At 44.6% G+C, this 26,602-nt stretch overlaps 1 protein-coding gene across 7 annotated transcripts in view; it reads right to left on the bottom strand.

Moving 5' to 3' along the window:
- CUX1 (cut like homeobox 1) overlaps positions 1 to 26,602 on the bottom strand; it is a 372,800-nt gene that overhangs the window by 146,581 nt on the left and 199,617 nt on the right. For all 7 annotated transcript variants that reach the window (XM_067705821.1, XM_067705825.1, XM_067705824.1 and 4 more), the window contains exon 4: positions 24,837 to 24,915. In XM_067705821.1, the coding sequence (XP_067561922.1) occupies positions 24,837 to 24,915 (79 nt within the window). The remainder of the gene's footprint in view (positions 1 to 24,836; positions 24,916 to 26,602) is intronic.

Raw genomic sequence — 26,602 nt, 5'->3', positions numbered from 1 at the left:
AAATTTCTCTTGACAACTTTTCCAGTCCATTCCTTTTAAGAGGCCAGGACCCACTGTGTCTGCTTCGAATAAAAAATAGTTTCCCTCGTTAGATTCAGCAAGGAATTCAGTAACATGTAAAAATAATACGCACATTATCAAGTGAATGGTAACTAGGACCTTTAGACAAATTTCAAAGCATTATATTGTAAATGAAAATTCTGGCAATCTTGTAATTATTCATTACGGCATATATATTTAATTGAACATGATTAAAGGTTAATGCCTAAGTAGCAGAACTGGTCATAGAATAAAGAATGAACTGAATGTTCAAAAATCTCTATGTATTAAACTTCAGACTTTACTATAGTACAGTTGAATGACTCAACGCCTACAGCATTTGAATATCGTTTTGGATTATGTAAAAGGCATTGCTAAATACCTCTCAGGCTTAATATTTATTACTTGTATTAAAGGAACAGTTAATTACCACATGACAATATAATGACTCTAGCATGTTTGGGCTAGAGACCAAAACAGTGAATTTCGGCATGCCAAACCCCAGCCTGCATGTTAATCTAGGGGAAATCATAGCTTTTTGTCTCATTAATGATTCCCAATGCCATTTAAACCCCACACAAGTATTGTTAGGTCTTATTCTGAACGTCACAAGCCTCTGATCTCAGCAGCTCAATTAGGGAATTGTCTGGGGGAGGCAAGAGCACACACCCATACGGGGAACAGCATCACACGGAAACCTGCAGCCCATCTTCCCTGCCGCCTCCAATTCAACATGCCTTACTGCCAGTGCCATGCACCCGATGCGACAAGCTTGCCAAGTGCTCTACAATCACTTCATAGTTCATTCCTAAAACACTCTGAGGCATTCCGCAGCTCACTATGCAACACAGGACTCAAAGAACATAATTATAACAAACAACAACAAGTCACCTGCATTTATTCAGCACTTTCCCCTAAGTACATGGAACGTCATCTCGTTGATTCCAGCCATCACAGCCAGAGGTCGGGGTGGGGGTGGGGGGAGGGGGCTCTGCAGCGAGTCAGGCGCTGGCATCTCACCCAGGGACAGGGGGAGGAGAGAAGTCGGCCAGGCAAACAGGTATGCAAAAGTCTAATTAAGATTTCTGCCTTCTGAGCCGGCAGCAGACGAAATTATACTGTCTCTTCGAGTACCAATGTAACAAGTAGGTCCTAAGCATCTGTCTGCCCTGCGCAAGGCACTGATTCACTGGGATGGACATTCAGCAGAGTCAGCTGGGCCCAACTTCACAGAGATAAACCATGTTCACAAATAACTGAGATAAAGCAAGAAGGGCCACATGGAAGACCATTCCCACATAGAGAAACTGGGAAAAGGAGATTTTTTTTTTTTTCTAAAAAGAAGAGTCAGTGTTTAGACCCGTAGAGACTGTGGGGCAGTCGATCCCTGTGGAAGAAACAGCATGCAGGGGAGCAAGAAGCAGGGAAGGGTCAGGCACAGCCACAAAAATACTTCAGTCCAACTGCCGCTGCCCACGTACACATTCTATGACGTCAGGACCGTTCTAGGTGCTGGGGGGACACGGTGGCGAACAAGAGAAAATCCTTGTTCTCAGAGACTTGACATTCCACTGAAGTGAGGGAGACAGACGAACAGTAAAACCAAACAAATCAGAATGCTCTCAGTACTGCCAAGCATGAAGAAGAGAGGAGACAGGGTGTGGAGAATGGGGAATGGGTCCTGGAGACAGAAGGACAGGGAGGGCCTCTGAGGAGGTGACCCTGGGATTGAGATCTGGATGTCGAAGAGGAGAGAACATGAAGACTCTTGGCAGAGGGAATGGCAGTGCAAAGGTCCACAGCTGGGTGCCAGGATGGGCACATACAAGGCATAGAGAGAAGCCAGTGAGGTATGATGAAGGGAAGGGAAAGCGGCCAAGGACAAGTGGTCAGAGTGGGAGGCCTGTGCTCAAGGATTTAAAGAAAAATATGAACACAATTAAGGAGAGAAAGAGATGATATAAAGAAGAATCGAACTGAATTCTAGAGCTGAAAATACAATGTCGGAGGCGTCCTGTTGCACAGTAGGTAGCAGGTCAGTCTCATGAAAATAGTGTCTACAGTGAGCTAAGGGATGGAGTTTGGATTCAATTCTACTCCTGATGGGAAAAGCCACCAGATAATAGGACTCTTGCAAAATGAGCCACTGTGGCGCGAGAAGAAAACTGCAGTACTCTGAACCACGAAAATGTTTGTTGGTTTTCTAGTTGCAAAGTATTTAAGAGTTTTAAGCTTAAAGATGAGTTATACAATTTTTCTTTTAAAAAGCTAAGTGTTCTAAATTAGCTGCCCTGTTCTGTGATGACAGATGGCTATCAGTAATATGCTGCCTGGCAGACATTTAAAAAATATAAACACATAATCTATGTCTTTGAAGTAAATGTGATGTTTTAATACTTAGTGGGAAAAAAAAACTACTTGAATGAAACTCATCTACAGTGACAGCACTCTAAAAGTGGATATTTGGAAATGTTCCCATCATCATATAAACTTATGGGCAAAGATAACACTGTCTACAAAAATGTCTCAATGCCTCATATCAGACAAGAGGGAGTGGAGGGTCATTGTTTAGAGTGTGGGCCAGACTATATGCGACTGAATCCCAGCTCTGCCACTTATGGGTTGTGCAACCTTTGACAAGCTACTTAATATCTCTGTATCTTACTTTCTTCATCTATAAATTGGGCATAATAATTGTGCCAATATCATTAGGTTGTTGTAAGGATTAACTATGATAATATGTGATATACCACCAGGCACGGAGTTAACACCCAATAGATGTTACCTATTACCAACCGACTCAAACCTGATGAAATATTTGCCAAAAGGAGTTTCAAACCCATTTGTTAATATATAAAAAATACAGTATCTTCTGACTAGTTAGCAAGAAAAATTGATATACCATGATAAATAAAAATTTACTAGCTGAATTTCAACTAATACTTTCTTATAACTGCTATACAGGTTTCAAAAATATGAATCATATTTTTGTAAAGTTAGCTAATAATGCACCGCTTTGGTTTGGATCTATGTATCTTTGTGAGTTATCTTTTCCAGCCATTTATGACAGCCATTAAAATCAAGAACAACGTTAACAAAACTTGGGAGATTTCTACTCCTGGCCATGACAGATTAACTGGCACTGGAGCTGCCCTCTGGCCATAAACAACTAGAATACTAGGCAATCTAAACGAAACAAAGAACCATTTACAGGTGTTGTACAACCAGCAGAGCAGGAATGGTGATCCCCGAAAGAGGGAAACAAGTAAGGTGAGCCCTATGATCACCCTGACTTTCTGCCAGGAAACACTTTCTGGACTGCAGCACAGGGAAGGGGGAACTCAAGCAGAGGATGATGGTCTTCTTGGATTGAGAAGATAGAGATCAAAAGATCAGGAGATTTAGTTACCTGGAATTTATAGGGCAGAGCCCTGGAAAGGAGGGAGATATGCAGAGAAAGAGCTAGAGAAATCTGCAGAGGAGTCATATAAAATCTGTTGCTAAAAGATAAGGTACATACATACACGCAGGGTGAAACTCCACAAAGGCTGCGCAAAGAACTACAAGGAAGGTCTAAGTAAACAACTCCTAGAGTTCGCAGTGTTGGGAGGCTTTCAAGTTGCAACCAGCCAGAGAAGAGAGGCTTGTTGAACAGGCAGGACATTCAGTAGAAGACATCAGAGGGCCACACCAGAGTGGAGGGCTAAGCTAATCCTAAAGTAAAGGCTAGTCTGGACCTGTCCCTAAAAGCTTAAAAACATGTCTCAGAATAATTGAGTTGATCTGCAAGCAGTTTAACTGCCTGCCCCAAATACTTCAACGCTCTTAAGAAAGACAACAAAATCCAGTTAACTACAATGTCCAACATCCAATCAAAAATTACTAGACATGCAAAGAATCAGGAGAATAAGGGAAAAAAGCATCAGTTAATAAACACAGAACCAGAAATTACAAGACATAATGGGAGTAGCTGACAAAGACTAAAACAATTATAAGCATGTTCAAGGATTTAAAGAAAAACATGAACACAATAAGGAGAGAAACAGAAGCTAAAAAGACCCAGATGGAATTCTAGAGCTTAAAATACAGTATCTGAAATGAAAAAAATTCCCTAGATTGGCTTAAAAGCACATTAGACACTGAAAAATCGAGAAGATCAGAGAACTAACTCAAAGACATAGTCACAGAAACTGCCGAAATAGAAGCACAGAGAAGAGACTGAAAAAAAAAAAGTTACTTAAACCTCAGCAGCCTGTAAAACAGTATCAAGCAATCTAACATACATGTCCCAGAAAGGGGCAAGGGATGTATTGGAAAGAAGTGGCAAAATTTCCAAATTTGGTGAAAGCTATAAACCCCCAAATCCAAGAAACTCAACAAAATCCAAGCAGAATAAATGCAAAGAACACAAACACAATCAAATTGCTGAAAAGAGGGATAAAAAGAAAATCTTAAAAGCCAGAAAAAAGGGACTTCACTGGTGGTGCATTGGTTAAGAATCCGTCTGCCAAGGCAGGGGACACAGGTTTGAGCCCTGGTCCAGGAAGATCCCACATGTCGTGGAGCAACTAAGCCCGTGTGCCACAACTACCGAGCCTGCGCTCTAGAGGCTGCGAACCACAACTACTGAGCCCGTGCGCCACAACTACTGAAGCCCGCATGCCCTAGAGCCCACACGCCTCAACTACTGAGCCTGCGTGCTTCTAGGGCCCGTGCACCACAACTACTCAGCCCACATGCTCTAGGGCCCGCATGCCACAACTACTGAGCCCGCATGCTGCAACTACTGAAGCCTGCACTCCTAGAGCCCACGCTCTGCAACAAGAGAAGCCACCACAATGAGAAGCCCACACACTGCAACAAAGAGTAGCCCCTGCTCGCCACAACTAGAGAAAGCCTGCACGCGGCAGTGAAGACCCAATGCAGCCAAAAAAAAAAAAAAAAAAAAAAAAAAAAGCCAGAGAAAAGAAGACTCTTAGGGAAGAAAGATAAGGGTGATGAAGATCTCCTGTCAGAAATGATGTCAGTCAGTCCAGAGAGAGAAAAACTGAAACAAAAACTGCCAATATATAGTTTTATACCCAACAAAAAATATCTTTCAAAAATGAGGGTGAGGGCTTCCCTGGTGGTGCAGTGGTTAAGAATCCGTCTGCCAATGCAGGGGACACGGGTTTGAGCCCTGGTCCTGGAAGACCCCACATGCTGCGGAGCAACTAAGCCCGTGCGTCACAACTACTGAGCCTGCGCTCTAGAGCCCATGAGCCACAACTACTGAAAGCCGTGTGCCTAGGGCCCGTGCTCTGCAACAAGAGAAGCCACTGCAATGAGAAGCCCACACACCGCAACGAAGAGTAGCCCCCGCTCACCGCAACTAGAGAAAGCCCACTTGCAGCAACGAAGACCCAACGCAGCCAAAAATTAAATAAATAAATGAATTTTAAAAAAATTAATTAAAAAAATGAAGGTGAGATAGATATTTTGTTTGTGTGTTTCAAATGAACAAGAGCTGGCAGAATTCATTGCCAGTGAACCTACACTATAAGATATGTTAAAGGAAATGCTACATACCAAAAGAAAGTGATTGCAGACAGAAACCTGCATCTACACAAAGGAATAAACAACACTGGAAATGGTAAATATATGGGTAAAAATAAAGTACTACTTTTCTCATTTTTAATTTCTTTAAAAGATAATTGACCATTTAAAAGCAAAAACAGTACAATGTATTGTAGGGTTATAACATATGGGGAAGTAAAATAAATAACAATACACAAAGCACAGGAAGGAGAGAGTGAAAGTGTACTGTAAGATTCTTACATTGTATGTGAAGTGGTATAATATTATTTGAAAGTATAGTGTGATAAATTAAAGACACTTAATGTAAACCTTAAAGTAACCCCTAAGAAAATAAAACAAAGAGCTATAGCTAATAAGACAACTGAGGAGATAAAATAAGATCACAAAAAATAATCAAAATAAAGCAAGAAAGACACAACAAAAAAATAGGTAAGACAAGAAGAAAGCGAATAGTAAGATGGTAGACTTATGCCTCTCTTTATCCGTAATTACATGAAACATAAAATATCTAACATTCCACTTAAAAGGCAGATTGTCAGACTGGATTAAAAAAAAACACGACAGAGCTGTTTACAAGAAATACAACTTAAATAAAACAAAAAGATAGGTTAATAGTAAAAGGATAGAAAATGATATAACATGAAAACACTAATCAAAAGAAAGCTGCAGTGCCTATATCAAAATGAAACAAAGCAAACTTTAGTACAAGGAATATTAACAAAAATAAAATCAGTGTATAAACTTGAAAGTATCAAATCATTGAGAAGATATAACAATCCTAAAAGTAAATGTACTACAAAACAAAGCTTCAAAACCATGAATTAAAAACTAATATAAGTGAAACAAGAAAAAGAAAAATCCACAATAATAAAGATTTCAAAATGCTGTGCTTGCTAATTAATAGTACAACTAAATATAAAATCAGTAATGGATACAAAAGACTTGAACAACACTGTTGACCAACTTGACCTAATTGACATTTATAGAACACTCCACTCAGCAAACTACAGAAAAACACATTCCCTTCAAGTGCACATGGGACACTCACCAAGACAGAAATATACTGGACCATAAAACAAGTCTCAATAGACTTAAAAGAAGAGAAATCATACCAAGCACATTCCCTGGCCACAGTGAAATAAATCAGTGACCTAAGCCTCCACTTTAAGAAACTCCAGAAAGCTCTAGCCAGACTGATGAAGGAAAGAAAAAAAGAATTCACAAATTCCAAGATCAGGAATGAAAAAAGGGACATGACTACCCATCCTACAGATATTTAATTAATTAATTTATTTTTTGTCTGTGTTGGGTCTTCGTTTCCATGCGAGGGCTTTCTCCAGTTGCGGCAAGCGGGGGCTACTCTTCATCGCGGTGCGCGGGCCTCTCACTGTTACAGCCTCTCTTGTTGCGGAGCACAGGCTCCAGACGCGCAGGCTCAGTAGTTGTGGCTCACGGGCCTAGTTGCTCCATGGCATGTGGGATCTTCCCAGACCAGGGCTCGAACCCGTGTCCCCTGCATCGGCAGGCAGATTCTCAACCACTGCGCCACCAGGGAAGCCCAGATATTTAAAAGGTAATGAAATATCATCAACAACATTATGCTAATAAATTTACATGAAGTGGATCATTCCTTGAAAAATTACCGAAACTGACTCAAGAAGAAATAAAACATCTTAATAGACCTCTATCTGTTAAAGAAGTAAAATTTATAATTAAAATCCTTGCTAGAAGTCAAAAAGATACATGTACCCCTATGTTCATAGCAGCACTATTCACAATAGCCAAGACATGGTAACAACCTAAATGTCCCTCAACAGAGGAATAGATAAAGAAGATGTGGTACGTATATACAATGGAATACTACTTAGCCATACAAAAGAATGAAATAATGCCATTTGCAGCAACATGAATGGACCTGGAGATTATCACACTAAATGAAGTCAGAAAGAGAGAGACAAATACCATATGATATCACTTATGTGTGGAATCTAAAATATAACACAAATGAAGTTATTACAAAACAGAAAGAGACTCAGAGACACAGAGAACAGAGTTGTGGTTCACAATGGGGAGAGGGGGTGTGGAAGCGATGGAAGAACAAACAAACACCTTGCAACAAAGAAAATCCCAGGCCTGGATGGCTTCACTGGTGAACTAGAGATGATTTAGGAAGAAGTAATGGCAATCTTACATAGACTCTTTCAGCACTTGACTCATTTGGTAAGACCAGCACTACTACCTTTATACCAAAACTCATAAAAACATTAAAAGGAAAAAAAAAAACAGGCAAAAAACAACAGTGCTATATTCCTAATGAACTTAAATACAGAAATCCTTAGTAAAGTATCAGGAAATTAAATCCAGCAAATTCTAAAAATACATCATAACCAAGTAAGCCTTATCCTAGGAAGGCAAAGTTGGTTTAACACTAGAAAAGTAAACTAGTTCACCATATTAAGAGAATAAAAGAGAAAAATCATATGATTAGCTCAATTGAGGCGGAAAAAAATCTGACAAAATTCAATACCCATTTGTGACAAAAACTCTCAGCAAACTAGGACTAAAAGGGACTTTTCTCAAACTTTTAAGGGTGTCTACAAAAACCCACTACAGCTAACATCTTATTCAATGTTGAAAGAGCGAATGATTTCCCTAAGGTTGGGACCAACACAAGGATGTTTGCTTTTTCTACTTCTATTCAACATTGTACTGGAGGTCCTGGCCAGTGTGGAAAAAAAAGAAAAAGAAAAGGAAAAAGAAATACATGATATTACAGATTGGAAATCAATATGGACATAAAAAACTTGAGTAACACTATCAACCAAGTTGACCTGAAATTTACAGAACATTCCATCCAACAATTGTAAAGTGCATAATCTCTTCAAGGGCACAAGGGACATTCAAGATAGAACGGTCTAGGGAATCTCCAAAAAAACTTCCAGAACTAAGAAGTAAGTTTTAAAAGGTCACAAATATAATATTACTATATAAAAATTCATCATGGGCTTCCCTGGTGGCGCAGTGGTTGAGAGTTTGCCTGCCGATGCAGGGGACGCGGGTTCGTGCCCCGGTCCGGGAGGATCCCACGTGCCGTGGGGCGGCTGGGCCCATGAGCCATGGCCGCTGAGCCTGTGCGTCCGGAACCTGTGCTCCGCAACGGGAGAGGCCACAACAGTGAGAGGCCCGCGTACCACAAAAAAAAAAAAAAAAAAAAAAAAAAAAAAAAAAAAAATCATCACACTTCTATATAAAAGCATCAAAGAATTGGAAAAAAATTACCAAAAAAAATACCACTTACTACAGCATCCAAAAACATGACCTATTTAGGGATAAACTGAATACTATGGGCCAGGCCTGTATATTGAAAACTACAAAATACTGCTGAGGGAAATTAAAGACATAAAGAAATATACAATGCTTGGACTGGAAGACTCAATAGTGTTGTCAATTTTCCGCAAATTGATCTATAGATAAAGTGGAATCCAGATCAAAATCCTGGCAGGCTTGTTCGTAAAAACTGATGAGACGAGTCTAAGATTTACATAGAAACTCAATTAGCCAAAATGATTTTGAAAAAGAAGACCAAAGAAAAAGGACTTGTATTACCTGATTTCAAGACTGATTATAAAGCTACAAGAATCAAGATAGTACGATATTAACATAAGGATACACATACAGATCAGTGAAATAAATAGAGGGTCCAGAAAAAAAGACTCAAACATATACCATCCATTAATTTTCAAGGAAACTCAACCCTTATCTCATATCATACATAAAAATTAACCCAAAATGTATCATAGGCCTAAAGGTAAAAGATAAAACTATGTAACTTCACACACACACACACACACACACACACACACACACAAAACCCACACACGAAGGAGAAAAGAATTTATGACTTTGGACTAGGCAATGATTTCTTAGAACATAAAAAGCAAGAACCAATAGAAGGAAAAATTAATAAACTGGACTTTATTAAAATGAAAACTTCTGCTCTTCAAAAGACAAGAAAATGGGAGAAAATATTTGCAGTGCATGTATTTGACAAAGGACTTGTATCTAGACTACAGCAAAGCTACAGTTCAATAGTAAGCCAAACACCCCATAAGAAAAACGGGCAGAAGATTTAAACAGACACCTTACGAGTGAAGATCTATGAAGGACCAAAAGCACATGAATAAAAATTCACCATCATTAGTCATCAAGAAAAATGCAAATTAAAGTCACAGCGAAATACGTTCTACACTCACTAGAATGTCTAAAATCTAAAACACTGACAAGAAGACACAGAGCAACTGGAACTCCCGCGCATATTGGGGGTGGGGGTGGGGGTAAAACGACACAACTGCTTGGAAAAACCGTTTGCGGTTTCTTATCAAGCTAAACATGCACCTGCCCCACGCCTCGGGAATTCTAGTCCTAAGTATTTACCTAAAAGAAATGAAAACAAATGTCCATATACAACTGTCTATGAACGCTTATAGCAGGTTTATTCACGATAGCCACCAACTGGAAACAATCCAAACGTCCATGAAGAGGTGGATGGGTAGGCAAATCGTTATACATCCACACAGTGGAATACCACTCCCCAGTGAACGTGGGTGAATAATCCCCAACACGCCACGCTGAGTCAAGGATGCCAGACGCATCAGAGAACCTCCCCAAGGACCCCATTTAGGTGAAACTCCAGAAACAATGAACCTAAGCTAGATCAACAGAAAGCAGATCAGCGGTTGCCGGCATCTGGGATCATAAGGGAACTTTCGAGAGGTTATGAATGTTCTATATCTTGATTGTGTGGTTGGCCACTGTATCAAATTGTACACAAAACAGGTGTGTCTTATTGTATATACGTTATGCCTCAATGAGGTGGATTTAAAAATTTTCTTTCTAGTGAGAGCAAAATGTTTTCTGCACTGCTAATAAAATGTAAATTTTAAGTCCTTTTTTACTCTTCATCATGTCCTTTTAATTCTGTTTTTAGTATATGATTTGCAATGTATTTCACACTACTACAGTTACACATGTACATCATTTAAATAAATAAGTAGTATATATGGGGGGTACACATTTGAAATTTTTTACAGTTGGGGGACACGAACAAAAGTAGCTCAAAGACCACTCAGACCCGTGGGCTGTGTGCAGAGGATGGGCGGAGGAAGTGGATTCAAGTGGTGAGAGGTAACGGAGGCTTGCACTAGGGGCGGCTGACAGGGTGAGTGGTCAAATTCGGGGTGCCTTCTGGAGGCGAGGTCAGCAGGACTTACTGACAGATCAGCTCTAAAGTGTGAGGGAGGGAAAGGAAAGCAAGCTGACTCCTGCCTTTGTGGCCGAAGCAACTGCATGAATGGCGATGCCATTTACTTTCTGGGGTCGGGGGTAGGGGAGGCTGGGGGGGATCAGCTGCTCTCTTGTGCTCATGTGGAGTTTGAGAGTCTAACAGACATCAGGAGAAGCAAGAAGAACTACAATCCTGCAGCCTGTGGAACAAAAACCACATGCACAGAAAGACAGACAACATGAAAAGGCAGAGGGCTATGTACCAGATGAAGGAACAAGATAAAACCCCAGAAAAACAACTAAATGAAGTGGAGATAGGCAACCTTTCAGAAAAAGAATTCAGAATAGTAATAGTGAAGATGATCTGGGACCTCAGAAAAAGAATGGAGGCAAAGATCGAGAAGACGCAAGAAATGTTTAACAAAGACCTAGAAGAATTAAAGAACAAACAAACAGAGATGAACAATAAAATAACTGGAATGAAAAATACACTAGAAGGAATCAATAGCAGAATAATTGAGGCAGAAGAACGGATAAGTGACCTGGAAGACAGAATGGTGGAATTCACTGCTGTGGAACAGAATAAAGAAAAAAGAATGAAAAGAAATGAAGACAGCCTCAGAGACCTCTGGGACAACATTAAATGCAAGAGCATTCGCATTATAGGGGGTCCCAGAAGGAGAAGAGAGAGAGAAAGGACCCGAGAAAATATCTGAAGAGACTATAGTTGAAAACTTCCCTAACATGGGAAAGGAAATAGCCACCCAAGTCCAGGAAGTGCAGAGAGTCCCATACAGGATAAACTCAAGGAGAAACAGGCCGAGACACATAGCAATCAAATTGGCAAAAATTAAAGACAAAGAAAAATTACTGAAAGCAGCAAGGGAAAAACAACAAATAACATACAAGGGAACTCCCATAAGGTTAACAGCTGATTTCTCAGCAGAAACTCTACAAGCCAGAAGGGAGTGGCATGATATACTTAAAGTGATGAAAGGGAAGAACCTACAACCAAGACTACTCTACCCGGCAACGTTCTCATTCAGATTCGATGGAGAAATCAAAAGCTTTACAGACAAGCAAAGGCTAAGAGAATTCAGCACCACTAAACCAGCTCTACAACAAATGCTAAAGGGACTTCTCTAAGTGGGAAACACAAGAGAAGAAAAGGACCTACAAACACAAACCCAAAACAATTAAGAAAATGGTCATAGGAACATACACATCAATAATTACCTTAAACGTGAATGGATTAAATGCTCCAACCAAAAGACACAGGTTTCATGAACGGATACAAAAACAAGACCCACATACATCTGTCTACAAGAGACCCACTTCAGACATAGGGACACATACAGACTGCAAGTGAGGGGATGGAAAAAGATATTCAATGCAAATGGAAATCAAAAGAAAGCTGGAGGGCTTCCCTGGTGGTGCAGTGGTTGAGAGTCCGCCTGCCGATGCAGGGGACACGGGTTCATGCCCCGGTCCGGGAGGATCCCACATGCCGCGGAGCGGCTGTGCCCGTGAGCCATGGCCGCTGGGTCTGCGCGTCCGGAGCCTGTGCTCCGCGACGGGAGAGGCCACAGCAGTGAGAGGCCCGCGTACCGCAAAAAAAAAAAACAAAAACAAAAACAAAAAAAAAAAAAAAAAGAAAGCTGGAGTAGCAATACTCATATCAGATAAAACAGACTTTAAAATAATGTTACAAGAGACAAGGAAGGACACTACATAATGATCAAGGGATCAATCCAAGAAGAAGAGACAACAATTATAAATATATATGCACCCAACACAGGAGCACCTCAATACATAAGGCAACTGCTAACAGCTCTAAAAGAGGAAATCAACAGTAACACAATAATAGTGGGGGACTTTAACACCTCACTTACACCAATGGACAGATCATCACAAATGAAAATAAATAAGGAAACAGAAGCTTTAAATGACACAATAGACCAGATAGATTTAATTGACATTTACAGGACATTCCATCCAAAAACAGCAGATTACATTTTCTTCTCAAGTGTGCGTGGAACATTATCCAGGATAGATCACATCTTGGGTCACACATCAAGTCTCAGTAAATTTAAGAAAATTGCAATCATATCAAGCATCTTTTCTGACCACAACGCTATGAGATTAGAAATGAACTACAGGGGGAAAAAAGGTAAAAAACACAAACACATGGAGGCTAAACAATACGTTACTAAATAACCAAGAGATCACTGAAGAAACCAAAGAGGAAATCAAAAAACACCTAGAGACAAATGACAATGAAAACACGACGATCCAAAACCTATGGGATGCAGCAAAAGCAGTTCTAAGAGGGAAGTTTATAGCTATACAAGCCTACCCCAAGAAACAAGAAAAATCTCAAATAAACAATCTAACCGTACACCTAAAGGAACTAGAGAAAGAAGAACAAACACAACCCAAAGTTAGCAGAAGGAGAGAAATCATAAAGATCGGAGCAGAAATAAGTGAAACAGAAACAAAGAAAACAATAGCAAAGATCAATAAAACTAAAAGTTGGTTCATTGAGAAGATAAACAAAATTGATAAACCATTAGCCAGACTCATCAAGAAAAAGAGGAAGAGGACTCAAATCAATAAAATTAGAAATGAAAAGGGAGAAATTACAACAGACACTGCAGAAATACAAAGCATCCTAAGAGACTACTACAAGCAACTCTATGCCAATAAAATGGACAACCTGGAAGAAATGGACAAATTCTTAGAAAGGCATAACCTTCCAAGACTGAACCAGGAAGAAATAGAAAATATGAACAGACCAATCACAAGTAATGAAATTGAAACTGTGATTAAAAATCTTCCAACAAACAAAAGCCCAGGACCAGATGGCTTCACAAGTGAATTCTATCAAACATTTAGAGAACAGCTAACACCCATCCTTCTTAAACTCTTCCAAAAAATTACAGAGGAAGGAACACTCCCAAACTCATTCTATGAGGCCACCATCACCCTGATACCAAAACCAGACAAGGATACTACAAAGCAAGAAAATTACAGACCAATATCACTGATGAATATAGATGCAAAAATCCTAACAAAATACTAGCAAACAGAATCCAACAACACATTAAAAGAATCACACACCATGATGAAGTGGGATTATCCCGGGGATGCAAGGATTCTTCAATATACGCAAATCAATGTGATACACCATATTAACAAATGGAGGGTTAAAAAGAACAAACATATGATCATTTCAATATATGCAGAAAAAGCTTTTGCAAAATTCAACACCCATTTATGATAAAAACTCTCCAGACAGTGGGCACAGAGGGAACCTACCTCAACATAATAAAGGCCATATATGACAAACCCACAGCAAACATCATACTCAATGGTGAAAAACTGAAAGCATTTCCTCTAAGATCAGGAACGAGACAAGGATGTCCACTCTCACCACTATTATTCAACATAGTTTTGGAAGTCCTAGCTAGGGCAATCAGAGAAGAAAAAGAAATAAAAGGAATACAAATTGGAAAAGAAGAAGTAAAACTGTCACTGTTTGCAGGTGACATGATACTATACATAGAGAATCCTAAAGATGCCACCAGAAAACTACTAGAGCTAATCAATGAATCTGGTAAAGTTGCAGGATACAAAATTAATGCACAGAAATCTCTTGCATTCCTATACACTAACGGTGAAAAATCTGAAAGAGAAATTAAGGAAACACTCCCATTTACCATTGCAATAAAAAGAATAAAATACCTAGGAATAAACCTACCTAGGGAGACAAAAGACCTGTATGCAGAAAACGATACAACACTGATGAAAGAAATTAAAGATGATACCAACAGATGGAGAGATATACCATGTTCTTGGGTTGGAAGAATCAATATTGTGAAAATGACTATACTACCCAAAGCAATCTACAGATTCAATGCAATCCCTATCAAATTACCGATGGCGTTTTTTACGGAACTAGAACAAAAAATCTTGAAATTTGTATGGAGACACAAAAGACCCCGAATAGCCAAAGCAGTCTTGAGGGAAAAAAACGGAGCTGGAGGAATCAGCCTCCCTGACTTCAGACTATACTACAAAGCTACAGTAATCAAGACAATATGGTACGGCCACAAAAACAGAAACACAGATCAAGGGGACAAGATAGAAAGCCCAGAGATAAACCCACGCACCTATGGTCAACTAATCTATGACAAAGGAGGCAAGGATATACAATGGAGAAAAGACAGTCTCTTCAATAAGTGGTGCTGGGAAAACTGGACACCTACATGTAAAAGAATGAAATTAGAATACTCCCTAACACCACACACAAAAATAAACTCAAAATGGATTAGAGACCTAAATGTAAGACCGGATACTATAAAACTCTTAGAGGAAAACATAGGAAGAACATTCTTTTGACATAAATCACAGCATGATCTTTTTTGATCCACCTCCTAGAGTAATGGAAATGAAAACAAAAATAAACACATGGGACCTAATGAAATTTCAAAGCTTTTGCACAGCAAAGGAGACCGTAAACAAGACGAAAAGACAACCCTCAGAGTGGGAGAAAATATTTGCAAACGAATCAACGGACAAAGGATTAATCTCCAAAATAAATAAACAGCTCGTGCAGCTCAATATCATAAAAACAAACAACCCATTCGAAAAATGGGCAGAAGACCTAAACAGACATTTCTCCAAAGAAGACATACAGATGGCCAAGAAGCACATGAAAAGCTGCTCAACATCACTAATTATTAGAGAAATGCAAATCAAAACTACAATGAGGTATCACCTCACACCAGTTAGAATGGGCATGATGAGAAAATCTACAAACAAAAACAAATATCGTATATTAACGCATATATGTGGAACCTAGAAAAATAGCACAGATGAACGGTTCTCCAGGGCAGAAACTGAGACACAGATGTAGAGAACAAACGTATGGACACCAAGGGGGGGAAGCGGCAGGGTGGTGGGGGTGGTGGTGTGAGTAATTGGGATTGACATGTATACACTGATGTGTATAAAACTGATGACTAATAAGAAACTGGTGTATAAAAAAAATAAATTAAATAAAATTCAAAAATTAAAAAAAAAAAAAGAGACATCAGAGTCACCCAGGGGGAGTCTAGGGTACCCCACACTCAGAGTCCTACAGAGGAAGAGAGGGTCTGAGGAGGAGCACAACCAGGGGGGAGGTGGGTTCTGCAGGCCCAGTGGACTCTCAGAGGAGACAGCTGGCCAGCGGAGAGAGACGTCATCCTCCGAGCACATGTATTTTCTCAATGAAATACGAGGTGTGCAGAGATCAGGGAGGAAAGAAGGTGTGAAACAGCACCTGTAAGGGGGATGGTGGCAATAAGGGCGGGGCCAGGCTGGGCTGTTCTGACTTTATGTAAACCAGTGCAGTGTGGTCCTGCAGGGACTTTGGGACACTGGTGAGGACGCCCTGGATCACCGTCACACCAACAGTCCCGGGGCAGGACATCCCGGGAGGAGGAAGAGGCGCTGCTGCACCGCATGGAAGGCAGCGGGGCTGAGGAGCGGGGCTCCGATTCCATCGGGCCGTGGGGTGCCGGGGCGTGTGTGTGCAGGGCGGGCAGGCGGTGGTGGCTGCTTCTGTCGTGAGGACCGCAAGGACCATCCCCGGACCCCTGCCCACGTGTGCACAGAGCCCCTGCCACCGGCCAGAGTGTGGACAGCACCGTGAGCGCCATCCCCGCAATGACATCAGAGCGCGGCAGACGCTCCCCTCCGCCAGGGCACTCTAGGCTAATGTAATCATACGATTACATAATTAACCCAGCTGTCTCATTAAGAAAATCAACTGGAATTCAGGGCATAATTAGTCATACAGCAATTAGCATGCTGATGAGCAACTGATGAGAAGCTGTCTAGATAGCGCGTGTGCCAGGACCACCACAGTCACAGCAGAGGGAGGAAGACGCCAGCCCCACACCCCACACCCCCCGCCGGGCCACACCGAAAGCCAAGTCACCGAGTCACCTCCCGTGAGTTCTCCAGATGGGTCGGGGGCCCGGGACAGGAGGCCGGGGGAGAGCGCTGAAGGTGGGGCAGCAGGCGACTCAGACGCCCATCTCGTCAGGCTGGCCTTCGTTTAACACGCGTGGAGCTGCTGCCTCAGCCTGCGAAGGATCAGCTCCTTGGGCCCCAGGTTTTTTTTCAAGCTGATCAAGGAGGGTGGAGAGGTTGCCGGCTCATCTGGGTTGCAGTTACCCCAGCACTGGTCAGAGTGTGACTGTCCCTTGTCCCCTCCTCCCCCGAGGCTGCTCTGGACCAGCTCTGGTCCTGCAGCCCAGCAGAGGGGACGGGGCGGGGCGGGGGGGGCACCTGCAGCCCACAGCTTCATCCCATGGCCACGGCCCTGGTCCCTCTCTTGTCCGTTTTGGTGCTGGTGGTTGATTCTCACGTGTGAATGAAGATGTCTCAGGAAGGTCAACTGAAAACGTGCAAAGGGGGGCTCCAAGGTAAGAGTTCTCTCTGGAGGGGCCTGGTCACCAGCAGCCGCCAACCCGGGCGACTAGAAGACACGGACTGGAGCAGCCTCACGGGAGCAGGCTGGGGCGGCCACACGGCACAGCCTTCAAAAACGCCGCCAGGACGCATGTCCGTGAAAAGCTTGGTATGAGAAGCAAGGGATATTTCTAACTAATCACAAGATTTTGTCCCTTTTTGCCAGGAGTGCTTACTACACAGCCTTGATCGGGGGACAGACGGGGAAGAAAGAAAAAGAATGGAGAGAACAGTGTTTTCTGGTTTTAACTGAGAGCGTGTCCTCACTTAAAACAGCTTGACAGGCACAAAGGACCGGCTCACTATTTCAGTCTTAGGCAGAAACGTTAAAAAGCAGCTCTCGGGACTTCCCTGGCGGTCCAGTGGTTAAGACTCTGTGCTTCCAGTGCAGGGGGCGCAGGTTCGATCCCTGGTCGGGGAACTGACACCCCACATGCCACGCGGTGCGGCCAAAAGAGCGAGCAGCTCTCAGAACTGATGATGTCCCTCTTCACTTCTGGATCCTCAGATGCAGGGCTGATGGCGATATTCTCCAGCAGAGAAGGTTTTCCTAAATCCCGACTGAAACGTCCGACCGCCCCTCAGCAGCACCCGGGAGCGGGGGCATCTTGGCGTGGGTGCTGAAAACGGAGCAGCCTACAAAACGGGCTCCCTTCTGCTGGTTCTCTTTCAAGGCTTCTGAAAACTAACACCTTCTACTTCTGATCGCAGGCCAGTTATCCGAGGGAAATGAAGTGAGCGGAGCCAGTCAGGGAACGCTGAGCACCAGCGGAGTTTCACGAGTCCATGAATATTTTATATCACTGGTCATGTGCTCCCTTAGATTTAAATCTTAAAATCAATCCTTCTGGGCACTGCCTTTGTGTTTGAAGGGTTTGTGTCTGTAGGACCTAAACTACACCTTAGCGAGGAGTGAAAGATGACTCTCTGTTGGGGGTGGGGGTGCCCAGAGAGAGGCCAGGAGGTGATGAGAACAAGCAGGGCCTCTTCCAATGGACTCGGCAGCCAGAGAACAGAAGTTCTGCAGCACCAATGCCCAGCTCACCAACCTTGTCTCCTTTCTAGGAACGTCCCCCAAAAATACCTTTGCCAAGATGCTTCTGAGACTGAAAAGGCACAGTTGTGTTTTATACCAATTATTAAGTGTGGACAAATACTCCACCGACTACTGCTCACGGTCCTATCTGGAATCCATCACTAAAGGCTATTCAGAAACTGAGATTGCAAGTTGAATATTTTACAGATTTATGCTTCCCCGCACCCCCCGACTGTAGAGATAAAGACATGCTCATTGTAAAAAATCTGAAAAGTATCAAGAAGCAAGAGCAGGTCACCCACGCGACGTGAATTCCTGGCAGATTATGCATACCGTGGTAATTCTGCTCAGAACACAGTAAAATTCCAGTTATGCAAGGGCCTTTAAGAGGAGGTCATTCCAGAATTTTCCCAGCTATCTGAGAGGGTCACACTTTAAGACTCGAGACACTTATTTCTCCTTCCATTACAGTAAGGGAAGAAGGCTGCCTATTTCACCTGTTTAATTACGGGATATTCTCTCAAAGGTGCTGTACAGTCTCCCACCCACCCCCAAGTAGGAGCCACATGAGGGAGGGCAGGGGCCACGTCTCAGCTGCATTTACATCTTGGGTGCACGGTGCCGGGCCTGGCACCAGAAGTGCTGGCCGAGGGAATGTGTGAGTATGATTTCTGAACAGCACACCTTGAACTGTTTCTTGCACAGCCAGGGGTCACTGTGGCTAACAGCCACTGACCTCTGCTCTCACCCACAGATACAGATTCCAGTGCAGAAGGACGCTGGTCTCCCGGTTAGGGAGTCAGTCGCAGAGGGCTCCCCATCCCAGGGGGCCTCGCCCAGGGGTCCTCAACCAAGTCCCGCTGTTAGCAGACGCCTACAATGCTTTTCCTCATGTGAGTCACCATTAGCAAATTAATGCATATAAATCTCTATCAGAGGTTATTAAAATAAAAAATGTAAATATTTGCAAGTGTAAGGTATCGCTATGTTGATCATATAAATTACGATATAAAATCTGTGATGAGAATCACAGATGAAGCCATCTGGGTTAATGATGTAAAACTTTATGAATCGAACTGTAGAACGACTTTCCTACTGCCGTGAATGTCGACAATAAAGGCAAAGAGCACTTTCAACTAGAACAACGAGGGATGATAATCGAATTAGGGACAGGAGGCTAATTTGGCAAACTTTTTATTGGCCTTCCTTTTAATTTTGTAAACCAGATGGAACGATGTGAACAATACTGCAACCAAAGATGGAGGAAGTACTGTTGCGTTAACTGGGTCCTGGGTTAGAGTCATCCAAGTCGCCTTCCTCAAGCGTCTGTTCCTCTCCAACTTCACCACCACCAGCTGAAACCAGGCGACCTCATCTCTCCTGCCCCACATCACCTTGGACCCCTTTCCGATCTGTTTCCAAACTGCAGTCAGGATGACTTTTTTTTTTTTTAAATTAGTGAATTTATCATTTATTTTTGGTTGCACTGGGTCTTTGTGCTGCGCGCGGGGCCTTCTCTAGTTGCGGCGAGCGGGGGGTGCTGTTCATTGAGGTGTGCGGGCTTATTGCAGTAGCTTCGCTTGTTGCAGAGCACGGGCTCTAGGTGCGTGGGCTTCAGTAGTTGTGGCGCACGGGCTCAGTAGTTGTGGCGCACAGGCTTAGCTGCTTCGCAGCATGTGGAATCTTCCTGGACCAGGGCTCGAACCCGTGTCCCCTGCACTGGCAGGCGGATTCTTAACCACTGCGTCACCAGGGAAGTCCCTGGCTGGTATTTTAAAGAGCAGAAAGTATAGGGCTGTTTTTTGCCAAATTGTGCTGTGCGGCCTGTGGGAATCTTAGTTCCCCGACCAGGGATGGAACCCGTGCCCCCTGCATTGGAAGCACAAAGTCTTAACCACTGGACCGCCAGGGAAGTCCCTGTGTGAAGACTTTTGGATGCCCACATTCCCACCAGACTCTCGAGCCCACGAGAACAGGAAGCTCTCAGTGGATCTGCTCCCGGCTCCACCCCCAGCACTCAGCAGGGTTCCTGAGACACAGCAGGGGTGGGGGGGGGACAGTGTCTCCAGTGCTGGATGGTAGCCCCACAGAGCCGAGGGTCACAGCAGCGGGGAAGCAGCGGCAGGACATTTCTGATAAAAAGCATCTTAAAATACCCTCAAAACTGACGAGGGAATGAGGAGCATCTGCTGACACGTGAGAAAGAGGTAAACGTGGGGTCTTAACTATGGCAACTGTTCAGAGGATGCATCAGGACAACTAGGTCTTTCAATGTCTACTCAGTGTCTTTAATCTGAAGGAGCCTTTGGAAGGAGAAATAACACTACTTGGGATTTTCAGGCGTGGAAGATGAGAAGAGGAAGGAGCCGGGTGACCCCACTGCTTCTTTTGCCTTGAACAATGGAGTCGCACCACCGGGGGAAGGAAAGGGCTGGGGTGGAGGGGGGCCCCCTGCTCCATGCTCAGGGCTGGGTGTGTAAAGCCTGGGATGCCAGCCGGACAGCTGCTCAACCCAACACAGATTCTGGACGTCAGTACTGACCACCAAAACCCAAGGCCTCTGAACCGCACACGCTGGTCTGATGAACCCCGAACGCTAGGCTTCATATAAATGTCCCTGCAGGCAGGCAAATCTTTACAGAGTGACAGCAAGGCGAAGGGAGAGTTCAGAGAGCTAGTAAACTGCTCCACCTCCAGGAAAGATACACTCGGTTCTCTCGTAACTTAGGTGGTTAGGTGTGCCAGAGGGCTCTTCCCCAACGGCAAGCTGTCAATCTCAGGATAGGGTTCGATGCGAACAATTACGGTACGACACCGATAAACCTCAGGAAGATCCTGAAGGAATAATTGGATCCATTAGTTTAGTCATTCATTCGACAAATATTTTTCGAGTTTCTGCTACGTGACAGGCGCCGGGGTAGAGACCAGGCACATAACCAGGGACGAGACCACCCTGCGCCAGTGTCCGCCCAGCCAGGAAGGAAAAGGGCTGAGGAGCAAGGTACGGTGAGTCCCCTACCTACGAGCCTTCGAGTTGCGAACGTTCAAAGATGCGAACGTGCCCCTGTGTGCCAGCTGTTGCACTGTACTTGTGTACTTTTCAAGGTACTGTAAGATTAAAAACGGTTTCTTTTATTTTTTGTGTTTGTTTTTTATGTATTATTTGTGTGAAAAGTATTATAAACCGATCACAGTACAGTACTATATAGCCGATCGTGTTAGTTGGGTACCTAGGCCAACTTCGCTGGACTTATGAACAAACTGGACTTATAAATGTGCTCTCAGAACAGAACTCGTTCGTATGTAGGGGACTTACTGTAGTTATAACAGAGGTAAACAGACACAGGGTGTGGGGAGTGGGGTGTGTGTGTGTGTGTGCGCGAAGGGCACACGCAGGCCAGACCTGGGAGGTCAAGAAGCAGCGTCTCAACAAGTCAATCTGGAGGAGCTGGAAGAGATCAGCTCAGAATGGGCTGGGCCTGCCCACGGCGAGGAGAAGGACCCATTCCTGCCGGTGGGAAGCCTGGCATCGCCACACTGTGGACACGGGAGAGGTGGCCTGAACCGCAGAGTGGAGGGCGGAGGTTGGGATGGAGAGAAGTGGATGGAATCGAGGACCTTCTGGGGGTAGGACAGCCAGGGCTTGTTGACCCAGTGCTCTGGCGTGAGCAGCTGGGTGGCAGGTGGTGTCGCTCGCCAAGAGAAGGAGACTGTTTCCTCTGGACACACTGGGCTGTTTCAGGTGCCCCTCAGTCAGCCCAGCGGGGACGTCCAGGAGAATATACAGGCTGACACTCAGGGGCGAGAACCGAACTGAAACAAAGCTCCAGGAGCCAGCAGCGTGACCCCTGGTGCACTCCGCTGCCAAGGACCCTGGGTGGCTCTGGGTCAACAGCCTCATGTCACATGTCAACAGTGGTGCTGTGCCAGGCCCTACTCCAGGTGCTAGGCGCAGAGCAATCAAGCAAAACTGTCCTCAGAGAGCTTTCACTCTAGTAGGACCAGCAGATAAGGAACAAGAAAACACACAGGTAAATAAAATGTCCAGAACTGTGGCAGGGGTGGTGGTGATGTGCTAGGGCTGACTGGTCACCTCCTTCCGGGCTCCTGGAGCTGGGCCACATGGCCAAAATACCCTTCCCATTATTTCCAAGAGCTTCCTCTGTTTTCCCGAGATAGCATAAGTTGCTGTTTCTTGAAACCAGAACTTGACACACCCCACCTACATTTCTGGATTCAGCTGGATCGAAGCCTGGAGCACACAGACAGTTAAGGCCCCCCGAGTCTCCCCAGCGGTGTGGCTGACCGTCAGTGAATGCACTGCTATTGACCAGGCCCTTCCTGTAAGCCTCGGCCACACGATGACTTCATCTGAGCGATGAGCGGACTCCAAAACACAGGCTGAGGGCTCCAGGCTCCATTCCTGCTCTTCAAGTAGCTGTTAGATGTGTCAGACCACAGTGTTTGTAAGAGAGATACCTGGGAGGTGGGTAAAAGTGATCTACGTGGTGTGCAAATGTACTCTGATTAACTCAGCATTACAGACAACGTCAAACATTATTTGCCCCCACCACCTGAAATTAAAACTGCCAGCCAAAAATGATAATTACAAAGAATACCACCAACGTAAGGAAAATGCTGATGGGATAACCTTAAGTGAAAAAAGCAGACTATAACAATATAGTCATGTTACGATCAGAGTTCCATAAGAATTATGTACGTATATGAATAAGGACCGCTCAGGCAGACGAGTGTTGATGAGAAAAGTGGTCTCGTTTTTGTCTGTAAGAAGTCAAGATGGAAAATAACTGCAGAAGAAACCCAACGAGTCGTTCAAGTGGCTTCCCGGTGGAGAAACCTCACTAAGGGAAAACCCAGAGACACATCAGACTTTTAAAAAGAGTGTAGGTTATTTAGAAAACGGTAGCGGCAGGCTCTCTGGGTCTTGGGCAAAGGCAAAATAAACCAGGCGCCTTTCAACTAAGTCACCAACACAAAACTAGCACTTGCACAAGAAAATGCAAGTGGGTCCACCAAACTGCTGATGCCTGAGAAAGAGAGCCCTGAACGGTCCATTTATTGTGAAGGAGCCTCCACGTGAGCCTCTGGACGTCAGAGTATTCAGGAAACCCCTAGGTGGATACGAAGTCCTGCAGAAAATCAAAGGGGCAGCGTTTGGAACTAAGAGCAGGGTAAGCTCATAAGACAGCAGAAGGTTAGAACAAAGACAAATCCTGTCCATCACTAGGCTGTTCCCCTACCTTATTCCGTTTTACAGATGAGAAAACTGAGGTTCAGAGAGGGAAAAGGGATGTGACCAAGACCTCACAACAAGGCCCTGGCGGGAGAATCTGGATCTCCCTACCCCCTTGTCCGAAGTGTCTAAGGTACTTTCTGCTGTCCGTAGCTTGGTGTGGCCTCTGTTAACCCCGGCTCCCAGAGGGCACAGCAAAGCCCTCAGTGGACCTGAATTAGAATCCAATACAGAAACCAAGGAGACTTGTTTCTGCTTCGCTTGGTTAAAGCAGTTCTAGTAATATCAGTGACGCGCAGAGGATTCCTAATGAGGGCAAACGCGCAGCTCTAATGGGTGGGGAGGGGAGGGTGGTGGTAACTGGGTTTCCTTGGTCAGCGGAGGATGACATTCAAGTGGCTAATTTTCAGATCTGAGTCTTTTCAGGACTGAGTTGGGACCCATGTGATCGTGTCCATCACCTCCCCACGGATTACGTGAGTGGACCACCGAGAACAGAGGATCGATGGGACCAGCGGGTGCTCCAAATTCCGCCTCACTTTTCTAGAATAAGGAACGGGGAGCCATTCTCTCTCGGAATGCGTAGCAAGCATTATTAAAATTTTAACTCTTTAGTTCCTTCAAAAGAAAAAACCACCCACATACACCGTAGTTAGATGGGCTACCGCTTGCCCTTGGATATTAAGTGAAAGACTTGGCCAGAGGCCACTGATTCCCTGGATGACCTGGCAGGGGAGCCAGGCATTCCAGGTGCCCTATCAGGGCCGTTCCTGAACGTGGGATTGGTCAGCCCAGAATAGTGACTATCCAGGACGTCTGCATAGCGCACACACGGGTTCTCCTTCTCTGTGAAACGTGCAGCATTTTAAACCAAAGCTAAAGGTAGCCCCGCAGGTCTGGGTTTCTGCAGTTCCAAAGGCATCCCCTGGAGGCAACTCTATTACTTCAGCAAATACGCATCTGATTTCCATACTCATCCCAAGTCTGGGTTTTGGAGAATTCATATTCCCAGAACTCCCCAGTTTCCTGGGGAAGTTGCCTTAGGGAGGCTGGGAAGAATCAGCCAGAAGCCCACTGACTCACCAGACACAATGCCCACAGGTGGGCTACAAGCGCTGGGCTTACCTGGAACATCAATCAATCTCTTGTAGACATTCAAGAAGGCTGCCTCAGCTTCTTTGCTTCTTTTACTCAGTGCATCAATCTGAAAAGGAATGGGAGAAAGAAAAGAAAAACAAAGAGCTCAAAATTTGTCAAGAGGTAATTTAAAAATCATCACACATCAAATGCAAGTCTGATTGCTCCATGTAAATGCCGGACAGCTGGGCCTTCAACCTCTTAAACGTCTGCAAACATGCGAGAGGGAGGCAACCCACGCGGGCCCCCCCCCCGTGAGGGGGAGCGAGGCAGGAGCGGTCCCATGGCTTGACAGAGTGGAGACTCTCCACGGAGAATGTGGTCTCTTTCCTTCTTCCACCAGTGTAGACTACGAGCTGACCACATGCCAGATGCTGTGCCGGAGGCGGGACACAGAGGGACAGCGCTCAGCCCCAGGGGCTCGGCATCTAGCAGGGGAACAGGTGATGTGAATGACTAGTGGAATCCCAGCTGGGAAAGTGCTCGGTAAGCAGAGCCGTGGGGACACCGAGAAGGGGACGTCAAGCAAGAATGCAGGTGACACTTGAGCAGAGTCCTCAAGAGCAGCGCACCTGGTGAAGAGGCGACACGGAAGGGGAGGAACACATTCAAACACCAAAGTTCTGAAACTGGGGGTCCTTAGGTCCTCTTTAAGAATTTTATGAAAGCCGGGGCTTCCCTGGTGGCACAGTGGTTAAGAATCCGCCTGCCAATGCAGGGGACACGGGTTCGAGCCCTGGTTCGGGAAGATCCCACATGCCGCGGAGGAACTAAGCCCGTGTGCCGCAACTACTGAGCCCACGTGGCACAACTACTGAAGCCCGCGTGCCTACAGCCCATGCTCCACAACAAGAGAAGCCACTGCAAGGAGAAGCCCTCGCACCGCAGCAAACAGTGGCCCCCACAAACCGCAACTAGAGAAAGCCCGCGTGCAGCAACGGAGACCCAAAGCAGCCAAAAATTAAAGTAAAATAAATTAAAAAAAAAAAGAATTTTATGACAGCTGAGGACCCCCTCCTAGAAACACACACACACAGGGTTACACACTCTAGGACACTCACGTGTCCACGTGTGTTCTGTTCATAGAATCCAGATTAAGAACTGTGGATCGGGCTGTAACCCCAGGGAATGTGGGGCTGCTCGGGGGAGGGGGGGTGGACATGGATACATGGGTGTGAGACTGGACAGGTGAGGGAGTCGGTGCAGGTGGGGGAGGATGACCTTCACCGTCTGGGCCTGAGTCAGAGTGGAAGGAGGACAGGAGGGGCCAGGAAGGAGGTGACCATTCCTAGGTTGTTGCCGCTGCCCTGGTGAGAATGTGCAGGGCAGTGGCGCTGGGGACTGAGGGAAGGAGGCCAAGCAGAGAGATTAGGTCCAGCTGAGCTGATGTGCGACATGGAGGGTCCAGGTGAGTTAAGGACGGTGCCCAGGTTTCTAGCTTCGGCAACGGCGAGTTCCTGTGACGGTGGCCAGGATCAGTGTGTCTCATAAACAAACCCAGCTGAGCTGGTTTCCCTCCAGTGAAAAGTCTCTTCGTCAAAGAAAGGTGACGCGTCCCAAGCAAGCTGGACACACATCCAAAGAGGCTTCTGTGGTTGGATGGACTCAGTATGTATTTTGCTCCCATAACATGCGTGCTGAGACAACAGATCACTTTTTACCCCTGAAGCGTGCAAGATGCCACATGCACGGAGTTCACATTGGCTCAGGAAAAGGACACTAAATTATATATTCCTCTGTCCCCTCACGGAATT

This window comes from Pseudorca crassidens, chromosome 15 (genome assembly GCF_039906515.1).
Source record: "Pseudorca crassidens isolate mPseCra1 chromosome 15, mPseCra1.hap1, whole genome shotgun sequence".
Taxonomy (NCBI): domain Eukaryota; kingdom Metazoa; phylum Chordata; class Mammalia; order Artiodactyla; family Delphinidae; genus Pseudorca; species Pseudorca crassidens.
The sequence above is the reverse complement of the archived record's forward strand: the minus strand, read 5'-3'. Positions and strand labels throughout refer to the sequence as shown.